This window comes from Sphaerodactylus townsendi, linkage group LG06, assembly GCF_021028975.2.
Source record: "Sphaerodactylus townsendi isolate TG3544 linkage group LG06, MPM_Stown_v2.3, whole genome shotgun sequence".
Taxonomy (NCBI): Eukaryota; Metazoa; Chordata; class Lepidosauria; order Squamata; family Sphaerodactylidae; genus Sphaerodactylus; species Sphaerodactylus townsendi.
This window is the reverse complement of record NC_059430.1, coordinates 6380751-6395467: the sequence shown is the minus strand read 5'-3', so window position 1 is coordinate 6395467 and position 14717 is coordinate 6380751. Positions and strand designations below refer to the sequence as shown.

Genomic DNA, 14717 nt, shown 5'->3' with positions numbered 1-14717 from the left:
AGAAAACCCGAGAACTGGCTTAGGGGAAAATACCGGAGACTGCGAGCACCAGTAGATGGAAACAGAGTTTGTTTTTTTAAATCACTGTACCCAGAATCTGGCAATGGCATCCCCATGCAAAGGCCAGGGGTGGCCAACCTATGGCGCTCCAGATGTTCATGGACTACAATTCCCATCAGCCCCTGCCTGCATGCTGGCAGGGGCTGATGGGAAATGTAGTTTATGAACATCTGGAGCGCCATAGGTTGGCCCCCCTTGCATGAAAACCCCACTAGGATTCTGGGACACACTTCCAGGAAGCCGGCCGTGGTGGAATGTGCCGGTGGCTTTATGCACGGGATGCCCCTTGAATTGCACCAAGCCAAGAAAGATGTCTCAGGTGCTTCTACTCTCTAGTCGCCCCAGACTGGGAGGCAGGTGACCTAGACTTGGTTCACCCCATGCCAGAGAATGGGGGGAGGGGAGGGAATGAAACAGCAAAGTCTGGAGGTCGCTGTTCGGACTGCAGGCGAGCTATCGTGGGGCACGCAATTTTGGCACGCTCTCCCCGCAAGCAGAAAACCAGCAAGTGGAGGGTAGTGATGATGGCAGAGCCTTCTTCCCTGCGGTGCTGGTTTTCCGTCTGACCGGTCTATTTTGAACAAATGGACACTCAGAGCTGGAACAGCTGCTGCCTGGAGCGGACTGCTCGGTTCCTCCATCTTGGATTCCGCCTCCTCGATCCCCTTGTCTGCGTGAGCGGGGCTTGCCGTTTGTTCGCAGCCTCCGCTCTGGGGAGCAAGGAAACCATGCAAATCCTGAAAGGCCCAGCAGCTGTGGCGCCACTTGGAGGCGGAGCCAAATTGACCCCTTTGGCCCTGCCCCGAATCCACGCGGTCCAATGCAAGACCAGCGGAACGCTCCCTGCACCAATCACAAGGCGGCTACTGAAGGGCCAGGAAAGGCAGCGGAAAGCGAGGCTTTACTTCTGGAATGCCGTCGGGTGGGACACGGGAGCTGCCAAACCGAGACGCTCGAGGGCCGAAGCCTTGCCTGCCAAAGTCCTCCTCTCCCGTCCAGGGGCTCCGACCTTCTCCCCGGGGCTTCCTACTTGCGTTTCTTCCCCCTCCCCTTCTTCTTCGGCGAGCCGGACCAGGGGAACCCGCGAAACTCCAGGCAGGCCGCGGCGTTGTGGGAGATGTAGTAGGCGTTGAGCATGGCGGCCGGGCTCAAGATGTCGACCTCCACGGCACCCTTCTTGGATTTCTTCCCTTTGCCCTTTTTTCCTTTCCCTTTGCCCTTGCCCTTGCCCTTTCCGCCCTGCAAAGGCCGAAACAGAAAGAGAGACGTTATTTAAACTGGGGTCACCGATCATCACCTGATCCTGCCCCCCCCCCCGCCTCTGTGCTTATAAAAGGAGCTTTCGGAGGCCAAGAGATTGCAGTCACTTCTGGCTTCCTCGGAAGGACTGCCAGCTGCGAGCCCAGCTGGGTGCAAGCGGGGGCCGGCAGTCAGACGCCCTTGACCCTGCCCATGTGAATGACAACGTGGGCAGAGTCAAGGGCACCTGAAGATGATGAGGCAGCAGGACTAGATGGGAGGAACTAACACGATCCGGCATCACCCGAGACACACAAGCAGATTTCCCTGGGAAAGAATCTCCCCGCTTTGTCCCCCCCCTCAACAACGCCAGTGTGGTGTAGTGGTTAAAAGCAGGTGCACTCTAATCTGGGGAACAGGGTTTGATTCCCCACTCCTCCACCTGAGTGGCAGAGGCTTATCTGGTGAACTAGATTAGCTTGTGCACTCCCAACACGTGCCAGCTGGGTGACCTTGGACTAGTCACAGTTCTTCTGAGCTCTCTCAGACCCACCCACCTCACAGGGTGTTTGTTGTGGGCGGGGGGGGGGGGGGAAGGAGATTGTCAGCCCCTTTGAGTTTCCTTACAGGAGAGAAAGGGGGGGTATAAATCCAAACAACAACTCCTCCTCCATCTTCGCCTCCGTAAGCCCATCTGGTTGCTTTTTGTTTTTTAGACTTCCCAAAATTTCACGCATGTATCCCTCCCCACCTCAAACCCCTTTTTCCCTCCCTGGTGGGGGGAGTCTAGTGCCGGGAATAGTGTTGCCAATTTCTCCTTGTGAAACTCCCAAGGGGGTAGAGCCGAGAGGCGGTGGGATTTGGGCAGGGACCTCCACAGGGTATAACGCCGTAGAATTCCCCCTCTTAACCAGCCGTTTTTTCCTGGGGAATTGATCTCTCTAGTCTGGAGCTCACCAAGTCAGGAAAAACCTCTGTTGCAGTCAGAATTTAAGAACATAAGAACATAAGAACAAGCCTGCTGGATCAGACCAGAGTCCATCTAGTCCAGCTCTCTGCTACTCGCAGTGGCCCACCAGGTGCCTTTGGGAGTTCACGGGCAGGAGGTGAAAGCAATGGCCTTCTGCTGCTGCTGCTCCTGAGCACCTGGTCTGCTAAGGCATTTGCAACCTCAGATCAAGGAGGATCAAGATTGGTAGCCATAGATCGACTTCTCCTCCATAAATCTGTCCAAGCCCCTTTTAAAGCTATCCAGGTTAGTGACCATCACCACCTCCTGTGGCAGCATATTCCTAACACTAATCACACGTTGCAATAGAGGACCACAGTCTGCTTGCAGGACTCTGACCCTATTGCAGAAATGTAGGCCGGCAGGCAGATCATTAGGAAAACAGAAGGTCCAGACATCAAATACACCTGGGTATTTACCATAGCGGCGTCCTTTCACTGATCTAAACCGTGGATCATCCTGTCAAGCCCCAGAGGAAGAGAGCCAACTTAAACGTTAAAGATCCCAAGCGGCAGAGCCCGTGCTGTAAAAAGACAAGAGCACGTCGGTCACACACAAGATCGATTGTCCTGCGACTCCGGATTCCTGTAACAAGCGCCAATAATTTGTTATTTGGGGTAAACCCTGGGGACGGTGGGGTTGGAGAGGGGCAGGATCCCAGATCTCTGGAGTCAAGAGATCTGATTTAAGTCTAAGGGATCTCCAGGTCCCACCTGGGAACTCTAATTATGGGGGATGAGTAAATGGGCCAAGGCACGCTTTATGGCCCCATTGAGATCTGAACGCAGACCGCCATGGCTCATACGCAGCCCTCCAACCACTACACCACTTCTTGATCCTATCGTACCCACAGACCCGTGCCCTTTTCAAAGACGCCTCAAAGAACCAAACACAGAAATCCAATCAAAATGTAATATCCTAGAAGGGGACCCTCGGCTGGATTAACAGGCGACCCCGTTGACGGCCATACTGTGGAACAGCATCCCCTGCTGGTTCCTACTGTTACAGCTCCAGATGCTACGAAAAGCACATGAGCGTCTCTGGTCAGTTGGCGACCCCAGGGTGGTGGGGTGGACAGAGAGGCAGACTTAGGAGGAACCTCTGGCTATATTATTTGACTGTCTACTTCATAGGTGTCAAACTCGTGGCCCTCCAGATGTTACGAACTACAGTTCCCATCATCCCCTGCCAGCACCATGCTGGCAGGGAATGATGGGAGCTGTAGTCCATAACATCTGGAGGGCCGTGAGTTTGACACCTGTGGTACTTGTTTGAATGCAGGTGACTCAATCTGGGTAGGAATCCCAGGTGAGGACGACCTTGCCATGGTAGCGAGAGAGCGGCATCGTTTCCAAACAGCTTGCCAAATGGTAAATTTCAGAATTTCATCCACGGGCTCAGTCTTTAACCAAATTGCTCACCATACTTTTAAGGCAGTTAACTGGTTTATTGTTGAAGGCTTTCACGGCTGGAATCACTAGTACAGTGATGGCGAACCTTTTCGAGACCGAGTGCCCAAACTGCAGCCCAAAGCCCACTTATTTATCGCAAAGTGCCGACATGGCAATTTAGCCTGAATGCTGAGGTTTTAGTATAAAAAAAAACACTTGGCTCCAAGGCACGCGTTACTCAGGAGTAAGCTTGGTGGTAGTCAGTGGCTTTGCTTTGAAGCAACTGTGCAATGCTTTGAACGGGTGAATCACGACCCTAGGAGGGTCATTGCCAGCAACCGAGCTTACTCCCAGGTAAAGGATCACGCTTTAGTTCTTCTCATGAAAATCAGTAGGGTTTAACAGCACTTAACAGGGTTACCTACACTGCCTCCCCCAAAATAGGTTTTAGGTTTAGTGCTAATAATCTCCCTGAAATAATTGCACTATTATCACATGACGAACTCTGTGCCCACAGAGAGGTCTCTGAGTGCCACCTCTGGCACCCGTGCCATAGGTTCGCCACCACTGCACTAGTATGTTGTGGGTTTTCCAGGCTGCATGGCCGTGTTCCAGTAACATTTTCTCCTAACGTTTCGCTTGCATCTGTGGCTGGCATCTTCTCTGAAGATGCCAGCCACAGATGCAGGCGAAACGTCTGGAGAAAATGCTACTGGAACACGGCCATGCAGCCTGGAAAACCCACAACATACTAGTTAATTGATTATTTCCATTAATGTATATCTTTTTTCTTCCAGTGGGGGATGAAAGCCAGGGTCATCCAGGTGAAGCTGCAGGTGGGGTAGCTGAAACCTGCAACGAAGGACGGGTTTTAATTGACTGAAGCCTCTTTAGTCCATGGAAGTACCTGGTTTGGAATACAAGACTTTTAGGCTGGCTTGAGCTCACGTTTCCAAGAACTACACGGAACTGGGAATATAGGGCTTGCTTGCTTGCATACAGACCTGGGTTCGAAACCCCCCTTCATTGAGCTGGCTCGTCGCGAATCCTTCGCCTGGACTACCTCACAGGGGTGTCGTCGTGAGATAACGGAGGAGGGGAGAGCGACGTTCCTTAAAAGAGGCTTGGAATCCCAACAGGGGAGAAAAGCGGGAGACAAACCAATAAACGCATGCAAAGGCATCCTCCCGACACGCAAACAGCCTCCATTCACGCCCATCATCCCAATTCATTACCCTGTTCCCATGACACGCAACTCCCGATCCTCACGTGCCCGCTACACGCATAACCAACGGCTGATAAGAAGCCGGGAGACCCGCTCACCAACTCCCGGGCGGGGCTTCTCGCCAGTGGGCGGAGCCGGCTGTTTAGTGTTTGCTCCCCGAGCCTGTTGGTTACCATGGTGAAGGGGGAGGAGATTTCCGCGTAACCTGGCAATGGATGGTGCCGAGAGATACCTCAAGATGCGCTTGCGCACAACGAGGCAGCGCGGGAAGGAGGAGAAGGCGGGAAGGAGGATGCTGAGGTGCGCGCGCAACTGGCTGCTTAACCGCCGCGGAGGGGCGGGTGGGAGGAAAAAAGGCGGGAATTTGCCGTATTTCGTTTTTTTAATGGCGGGTGAGGCAAAATATGCCGCCAGCAGCTTTTTGTGGGCTCGTTTAAAAGCTGCTTAAAGGTTAATAAACTGAAAAGCATCCCATTTCACCTCATGAACGCCTCGAATTACGTTCTACAAATTATATGCAGCGCATTGGTTGTCTCGTGAAACTGTTACACCGTAGGGTTGCCAACTCTGGCTCAGGGAGTTCCTGGAGGTTTGGGGGCGGAGCTTGCAGGAGAGGAGGGAGCTAAGCAGAGATGCAATGCCACTCTAGGATTTCAGTTTCTCCTAGACTATAGTATACCATAGAGTCCAGAGGAACTGATCTTTCCAGTCTGGAGGCCAGTTGTGATTCCAGGAGAAACCTGACCGTTGAAATGCCGTGGTTTCCCTTCAAGGGGCGCAGGAGGGATTCAACACAACAATTACTGCATTCTCAGATCCCAAATGAATTTTAAAATGGGTGACATCCATTCAGAGAGGGTGGTCAAATCCCACTCGGGAGATCAAGGGACGTAGCTGAAGAATCAAGTTGCGTCTCATGAAAACAAATTCCCTGGCAGGGACAGTGAGTCTTTAAGATGCTAATGGACTCTTGTTCTTTTCTACACAGGGCAGTGCCTGTGAAGGAAGGGATTTCACCTAGAATCTATGGTATATACCATAGAGTTGGTCCCTTGAAGCGGCCATTTTCTCCAGGGGAACTGTGATCGGTATCATGGGATTTCTCCAGGCCCCTCTTGCAGGCTACCATAAAGCTAATAGGGTAGGTACACCCGAAAGGTAAAAGCTGATAGTCAGTGACCTGAGAAATTATTTGACATTTTTTTGGGAAGATGAAAAGGGTCTCTTTAAACGTTGCTCTATTTTTGTTATTTCCAAGAGTTAGGACTTGAGAAAGATTAATCGAAATAATAACCTATCTCCGTGGTGGCGAACCTTTGGCACTCCAGATGTTATGGACTACAATTCCCACCAGCCTTTGCCAGCATGGCTGGTGGGAATTGTAGTTGGCCAATTGGCCAACTACAATGGCCAATTGGAATTGTAGTTGGCCAATTGGCCATGCTGGCAAAGGCTGGTGGGAATTGGCCTGGTGGGAATTGGCCATACAATGGCCAATTGGAATTGTAGTTGGCCAATTGGCCATGCTGGCAGGGGCTGATGGGAATTGTAGTCCATAACATCTGGAGTGCCAAAGGTTTGCCACCACTGATTATTGCCGTGTTTTGCATAATTTTGTATATAATTCAATAGGAGCAGCTCCCCCCACATAGAGATGCAGCCAAAGTGTTGCCTGGTAAATTTCTGCCTTCAAGTCACAACAGCCTGGCTGGAGAAGCTGCCTTTTTCTCCCAGGAAATGGATGGCTCCAGCAATCCATCAGGATTTTTCAGAAGGGCTTTTTAAACACAGGTAACAGGACTATACTGTAACAAACCTAAAAAGAAAGGGACGGGGGCCTTGCATTATAGCATGTACTGTTTGCAGGGATAAATATGTTCCTCCTACGTAACTTCTGCATAATTTAACTTGTCATATTATTGTTTGTTCTTTGTTTAAGCTCTGTTCAGATTCCTGCTTGGTTCCAGTTTTCTGCAATCCAAATCTTGTTGCACTATTTGTTTGAGTTCCCACCCTGTTTACCTGTTTGGTGCTCGTATTAAGAACATAAGAACAAGCCAGCTGGATCAGACCAGAGTCCATCTAGTCCAGCTCTCTGCTACTCGCAGTGGCCCACCAGGTGCCTTTGGGAGCTCACATGCAGGAGGTGAAAGCAATGGCCTTCTGCGGCTGTTGCTCCCGAGCACCTGGTCTGCTAAGTCATTTGCAATCTCAAAGAGGATCAAGATTGGTAGCCAGAGATCGACTTCTCCTCCATAAATCTGTCCAAGCCCCTTTTAAAGGTATCCAGGTGAGTAGCCATCCCCACCTCCTGTGGCAGCATATTCCAAACACCAATCACACGTTGCGTGAAGAAGTGTTTCCTTTGATTAGTCCTAATTCTTCCCCCCAGCATTTTCAACGGATGCCCCCTGGTTCTAGTATTGTGAGAAAGAGAGAAAAATTTCTCCCTGTCAACATTTTCTACCCCATGCATAATTTTATAGACTTCAATCACATCCCCCCTCAGACGTCTCCTCTCCAAACTAAAGTATTGTCGCTTTCTGTCTACCCTCACAAGGAAACTGACCAACTACCGAGTAAGTCACTTTGAAAGTTGTACCTAGACAAAGTAAAAAAAGAGAAACAGGATTTTTCTTCAAAATTTAAAAAATTACAATCAAATAATGGTTATATGCATTCTAGGATGGTAGTAGAGTGGTTAGCCTGTCACTAATTACCAAGTTGTAACTGTGTATGGTTTAGAATAACAACATATAGCTCCTTTAGCCCTTTGAATAAAAACATATTTAATGCTCTTCTATTAAGTCCTGACACAATGAAATGAACACACATGCACTTAAAGAGATGCTTTTATTTTATTTGTTTAAACTGCAACCTCTGCTTATAAAAAGTGGATTTAATATGGCCATTTCCTTGGGAAAATCCTTTAATGCAACACACACTAGGAGGATACAATCATTCTCACTCCACAGTTAACACAGGCATGAGTACACATTCCTTTTGAAGTTGTGCGCTTCTTAAACTAGCGATGTGCAGTTCTGTAACAAATACTAAACATTCTGTTACAGTAAAAATTGGATTTCTGCTCTGCTAATTAAGAGCCATCCCAATAAAAGGTTAAACTGCCCCTTGCTGTACAAGAGGAGGTTAGGCAGATGAATTCTCATATCATAAATTAAAAGCCCGAGAGGATCTCTGTGCCCTTAAAATGTGTGGATGCTTTTCTAGAATGGATAGCGCACACGTCTGGTTCCCAATTCATACTAATGATCCACGGAATAATTTCTGAATTTAAGTCCACATTTCTGGCCGGGAGCAAAATATACGCATCAGCCTTGCATACCAGACATTTGTATGTTTCTTCAGATTGAGGGGTAACTGGAGGTCATTCTTTATCTTTTAAAAAAATATCACACAGAGTTCTTCATCAACCCTGAAGTTTTTAGGCTAGACACAATGCTGCCTTTAGGTGTTCATGACAGATCTTGGTTCCGCCCCGTCTTTGGCACAGCACCTCTGTCCCAGGCATTACACATCATGACATAATGCTGAGAAACCACCATGTGCCACCACTTGTGAGCAGGCTTCGTGGAGCATAAAACCTAGTTTGCAAGTAAACAGGCAAAACATGTCTTATAACTAAGGTGACCAGATGGTCACCTTTGTGAACCGGGATGGGGGTAGGCGGCTGCAGGAGCGCAGTGCCTTCTGGGGCTTGCCGTTTTCCGCCATGTCACAGGGTGGGAAACAGCAACCCCCAGAAGGCCGTGCTCCTGCGGCCGCACGCAGGGGAGGCTGCCGCACTGCCTTGCGCCCCAGAAGGCAGTGTGGCAGCCTCCCAAAAAGCGGGACAATTGAAATAATCCACGGGACGCGGGACAAATTGTTAGAAGGCGGGACTGTCCCGCCAAAAGCGGGACGTCTGGTCAGCCTGCTTGTAACATATCCCAGTGGATGTATTTAAGACAAACTTATACAGAGAACTTTTCACTTTGGGGGTATACTCAGACCCCATGTTATATCTGCAAGGCAGTTTCTAGGTCTGGATACTCCTGGAATTGCCACTTTTAAATGCCAAGACACACAGCTCGCTTTCATCAAAAATAATGGAATTTGTAGCGTTCAGATTCTGTGAAACAAACTGTGTGCGTTAGCGTTTCAGACACACACATCCGTTCAGGTATTTAGACACAGGAACTGACCGGATTGTAGGAAACACGGCGTCGGTAACCACCAAGGTAGACAAGGAAGGAACTTCCACTATCAGACCATAAATATATGTGACAGAAACAAGCACGTTACAGACTGCGAGCCCACGAGGAGCTTTTCATCCAGCTGCTTACTTAATAATTTGTTGGGAGTATCACCAACCGCTACCGAAAAACCACTGACCAGCTTGAGGGGGACGAAGAACGGGTGTGTGGGGAAGAGGCCACGCATCTGGGTCCCTCCCCATTTTTGAAGGCTCCGAGTTAGACATGCTCTCTTCCAACTCCAGCAGGGGCCCTCCAACTCAAAACATGCATGCCCAATATATATTATATCACATCTTTGTAAACAGATCCAAAGCAGGATCTTAGTTGCCACTTGCAAGCCTATATTCACTGGGGGCAGGGGGAAAGGGAAGACACTAGCGAAGTCGAGGGCAATTAACTGAGGGGGTCTGAGAAGGCAACTCAATACTGTGTCCCCTGCCAGGCATAAGAGCCAGAAGGATTTCCCCTTCCTCCCAGGGGCAAAGCACCTGCGATCTGGCCTTTGGTTCCAGTTCTGCTCCCCAGCCCCGTCATTGACAGCGAAGCAATTCTTCCCAGCGGATGGGCTGCGAGAAAACTTCTCTCTCGAGCCAGATTTCATAGGAGTAATGAAAATCCTCCGGAAGTTCCAGATGCTGCCCCAATACGCTCTGCAAGCAGTTGTCCACGGGGGCAAACTCAGAGGCTTGGGGTTTATCATAGCGGCGGCTGTTAAACGCTTCGATGTTGGCTCGTAAAGTGCATTCTTCCGCTTGGAAGTCCCATGGCCGAGCATCAATATCTGTGTGCCAAAAAGGTGTGAAAAACAAGCAACCAAGGAGAAAAATGAGACAAAGAGATTGAGTCAGAAACGTGGGGACGAACCTATGGCACTCCAGATGTTCATGGACTACAATTCCCATCAGCCCCTGCCAGCATGGCCAGTCAGCCATGCTATCAGGGGCTGATGGGAATTGTAGTCCATGAACATCTGGAGTGCCATAGGTTCACCACCACTGAGTCAGAACATAGACACCAGCAAGATTTTTGGGGTGTAAACTTTAGAGTAAAAGCTCTTAATCCAATAGCTAAAACATGAGGCGTTTGCCATATTGCAGAACAGTGCTCAGAAGAGGCATGGCTGACATACGATGTCTGTGCATACTAGCAGAAACACAGAGAGAAGAGTTTGGATTTATATCCCCTCTCTCCCTCCTGCAAGGAGACTCAAAGGGGCTGACAATTGCCTTCCGCCACCCAACAAAAACACCCTGTGAGGTGGGTGGACCTGAGAGAGCTCCAAGGAACTGTGACTAGCCCAAGGTCACCCAGCTGGCATGTGTTGGAGTGCACAAGCTAATCTGGTTCACCAGACAAGCCTCCACAGCTCAAATGGCAGAGCAGGGAATCAAACCCAGTTCTCCAGATTAGAGTGCACCTGCTCTTAACCACTACACCACGCTGGCTCTCGGAATCTTAGGAGCCCCACGCATAGATTCCCAAATGCAGTCCCTGAGTCCTCCCTCCAGTTAAGAGGCTGCTAGGAGAGTCAGGGTTGCTGCCAGTCAGGACAGATTAGGTGTCTGCCACCTGTGGCTCTCCAGATGTTCATGGACTACAATTCCCATCAGCCCCTGGCAGTGGTGGCAGGGGCTGATGGGAATTGTAGACCATGAACATCTGGAGAGCCGCAGATTGCAGACTCCTGGGACAGATAATAGACGGCCTCATTTACCTCATTTATACCCCACCTCTCTCACTGAAACTTGAGGCGCACCATATAACATACAGCACAATTCAATTAAGACAGCTCCAATAACGATGCCGCAGGGCTAGGATGGCAGAAACGAGGAGACAACGCAAACAGAAAGCTGCCTAAAGCAGGGGTCTGCCCACATCTTTTCTGGCGTCCCCCAAGAGTTTTTAGGAAGGGCAGGGGGACAGGTGTGCTTTTGCTCAAAAGGGTTAAGGCCCCTTGGTCTAAGGCATGGCAGATCATGAACAAAGAAGAGAGCGGATGACACAGGTCATCAGATCAAATCTCAGTTCCTCAGTTGGGTGGTGGTGTGATTTTCTACTGTGATATAAAGTTTTAGAATCAGAGAGTTCGAAGACACCACAAGGGCCATCAACTCCAACCCCCTGCAACACGGGAGGACACAATCCAGGTAACAGATACAACCAAAGAACATACAACACTCGTATTTCCTTATAAAAGCCCCTTCTAGAGTTTCCATTATATTACAGTCCCAAGCTCTTTATGAAATCATTCCCCCACGTTCCCGACTGTGCCGAAAACCATGCTGCAGCTGCAAGTCGTGGGTCACTGCCTGCTCGCGGATTTCCAACATACTGACTTGGATGGGGTTTACAGGCCAAACAGCACGAGGGAACATTGCATCCAAATCAAAGGAGAGACCAGCAAGATCTATCAGGGGCTACTAGCCCTGGTGACCAAACGGGACCTCCCTGTTCAGAGGTAGTCAACCTCAGAACATAAGAACAAGCCAGCTGGATTACACCAGAGTCCATCTAGTCCAGAACTCTGCTACTCGCAGTGGCCCACCAGGTGCCTTTGGGAGCTCACAGGCAGGAGGTGAAGGCAATGGCCTTCTGCTGCTGCTTCTGCTCCCGAGCACGTGGTCTGCTAAGGCATTTAAGAACATAAGAACTAGCCTGCTGGATCAGACCAGAGTCCATCTAGTCCAGAACTCTGCTACTCGCAGTGGCCCACCAGGTGCCTTTGGGAGCTCACATGCAGGATGTGAAAGCAATGGCCTTCTGCGGCTGTTGCTCCCGAGCACCTGGACCGCTAAGGCATTTGCAATCCCAGATCAAGGAGGATCAAGATTGGGAGCTATAGATCGACTCCTCCTCCATAAATCTGTCCAAGCCCTTTTTAAAGCTATCCAGGTTAGTGGCCATACCATCTCCTGTGGCAGCATATTCCAAACACCGATCACACGTTGCGTGAAGAAATGTTTCCTTTTATTAGTCCTAATTCTTCCCCCCAGCATTTTCAATGAATGCCCCCTGGTTCTAGTATTGTGAGAAAGAGAGAAAAGTTTCTCTCTGTCAACATTTTCTACCCCATGCATAATTTTATAGACTTCAATCATATCCCCCCTCAGACGTCTCCTCTCCAAACTAAAGAGTCCCAAATGCTGCAGCCTCTCCTCATAAGGAAGGTGCTCCAGTCCCTCAATCATCCTCGTCGCCCTTCTCTGCCCTTTTTCTATCTCTTCGATATCCTTTTTGAGATGTGGCGACCAGAACTGAACACAGGACTCCAAGTGCGGTCGCACCACGGCTTTATATAAGGGCATGACAATCCTTGCAGTTTTATTACCAACTCCTTTCCTAATGATCCCCAGCACAGAGTTTGCCTTTTTCACAGCTGCCGTGCATTGAGTGGACATTCCCATGGAACTATCAACTAAGACGCCCAAATCCCTTTCCTGGTCTGTGACTGATAGTGGTGTGGACCTCCTGAATCCCAGGGCCAGGAGGCAGCATCAGGGGAAGGCCTCAACTATGCCCTGTTGCTGGGCCTCTGCACCCCTGTGTGAGAGAGGATGCTGGACTAAATGGACACTCACTGGTCTGATCCAGCAGGACTCTTCTGATGTTCTTATGAAGGCCTCAACCTCTATGCTCTGCTGTTGGGTCTCCAGAGAAACTGGCTGACCGCTGTGTAAGACCGGACACTGGACCAGATGGACTCTCGCTGGTCTGATCTAACAGGGCTGTGCCGATGCTCTCATCAGCTCAGCCTCTATGCCCTGCTGTCAGCCCTTCAGAAGAACTGGTTGGCCACCGTGTGAGACAGGATGCTAGGCCAGATGGATCCCCACCGGCCTGACCCAGCAGGGCTCCTCTCATGGTTGTCATCAGCCGGCACAGAAGCTGGAAACCTGACCCAGGACTTCTCGGACCAAGGGACGGTCCCGTCCCGCCACTCACCGTTGCCGTAAGCCCAGTCGTCATTCATGCGGTGGCGCACCTTCTGGTAGATGGCCGACATGGTCTTCATGTTGCTCTTCCGCCACTGGCGCCCCAGATACTTGGTCTGGATCTTCAGCAGCTTCAGCACGTAGAGCTGCATCATGGCTTGCTTCACCTTCAAAGCTCGTTTCAGGATCGGGGCAGATTTGAAAACCACCAGCATCTGCCACCACAACAAAGAAGGGAAGCGCAGGAGGAAGAAAAAGAAGAGTTTGGATTTATATCCCCCCTTTCTCTCCTGCAGGAGACTCAAAGGGGCTTACAATCTCCTTGCCCTTTCCCCCTCACAACAAACACCCTGTGAGGTAGATGGGGCTGAGAGAGCTCCGAGAAGCTGTGACTAGCCCAAGGTCACCCAGCTGGTGTGTGTGTGGGAGTGCGCAGGCTAATCTGAATTCCCCAGATAAGCCTCCACAGCTCAGGCGGCAGAGCTGGGAATCAAACCCGGTTCCTCCAGATTAGATACACGAGCTCTTAACCTCCTACGCCACTGCTGCTCCATCTGAAGACGCTCAACCGCATTCACGCAAGGCCAGACGGAAAATGCAGCGGAGGCATTCGGCGTGAGAAAAAGCCCTGCTTCAAGGCAGGAGGGGGGCCGTGGCTCAGCAGCCGAACATCTGCCTTGCATGCAGAAGGTCCCAATGCTCAACCCTCGGCACCTGCAGGCAGTGGCGTACCACTAATGGAAACATGGGGTAACCCCTGTCCCTGAACACACGCCATGGGGGGGCGCCCGGCAGCTCCCCTGTGCTGGGGTGTGAGCTGTTTACCACAGCTGCAGGCCAGCTCCTCTGCCCCGCCACCAGGGAGGCTGGGAGGGGGGCAGGAGCCGACCCCCCCGCTGTGGCACCCACCATCGAGCCCCCCCAGTTTCCCTGTAGGATGGGCTTGGCAGCAGGCACCGCATCGGCAGACCGGCCCGAGCTTCCTGCCGCCCCCACCCCGCCTCCCTGCAGGCTGGCTCTTGTGGCTTCTAAAGACAAGTGGCGGGGGGGCGGGGGGAAGTGCCCGGAGCTGATGTTGCTCCGGGTGCCATTTTCCCCGGCCCCAGTACACCTCTGCCTGCAGGTAAAGGATGTGGCAGTAGGAGACGAGGATAACTTCAGCCTAAGACCCTGGCGAGCTGTCACCAGTTTGAGTAGGCAAGACTGAATTTACGGGCTGTTGTGGGTTTTCCGGCATCTGTGATGCCACCAGCTGGGCCGAAGCCAAGCCCACACGGCACCTCTGCAGGGCCTCAATTCAGACCCACCCAGCAGGTACAGAGACAGGGAGAGGATGTCGTCAGCTGGACATCAGCTCATTTCAACCTGGGCTTCCCCCCACCAGCCGCCGGGGGGCCTCGGATGGAGATCCGGTCCTCCCCAGAAGCCAGCTAGACAAACTCCTCACCATCGTCCGGGAATGTTTCCACTTGGTCAGTTTGTTGAGGATCCTCAGTAGATTGATGCAGGAGAAGAGGTTCCGCCAGCAGAACTGGTTGTTTTCTCCCGTTTCCTGCGCGTGAACAGGAAGGCAAGAAATGATGGTTTCCGTATCGTGATGAT

The 14717-nt window shown here is 50.9% G+C and overlaps 2 protein-coding genes across 3 annotated transcripts in view; both read right to left on the bottom strand.

Moving 5' to 3' along the window:
* Window positions 1-254: 254 nt before the first annotated feature.
* Window positions 255-5075, bottom strand: SMKR1 (small lysine rich protein 1). 2 transcript variants are annotated; one of them, XM_048502267.1, is made up of 4 exons: window positions 4935-5075; window positions 4704-4822; window positions 2728-2831; window positions 255-1299 (listed from the first exon to the last, which is right to left on the bottom strand). In XM_048502267.1, the coding sequence occupies exons 3-4, from the start codon at window positions 2728-2730 to the stop codon at window positions 1087-1089; spliced, it is 216 nt and encodes a 71-aa protein (XP_048358224.1). In that variant the 5' UTR covers window positions 2731-2831; window positions 4704-4822; window positions 4935-5075; the 3' UTR covers window positions 255-1086. The 2 variants fall into 2 exon arrangements, with proteins under 2 accessions (XP_048358224.1, XP_048358225.1); XM_048502268.1 differs by lacking the exon at window positions 4704-4822.
* A 3703-nt stretch (window positions 5076-8778) lies between these two features.
* STRIP2 (striatin interacting protein 2) overlaps window positions 8779-14717 on the bottom strand; it is a 32185-nt gene continuing 26246 nt past the window's right edge. The window contains exons 15-17 of the mRNA XM_048502486.1: window positions 14563-14667; window positions 13126-13330; window positions 8779-9964 (exon numbers count right to left, since the gene is read on the bottom strand). Of these exons, the coding sequence (XP_048358443.1) occupies window positions 9714-9964; window positions 13126-13330; window positions 14563-14667 (561 nt within the window). The 3' untranslated portion in view covers window positions 8779-9713. The remainder of the gene's footprint in view (window positions 9965-13125; window positions 13331-14562; window positions 14668-14717) is intronic.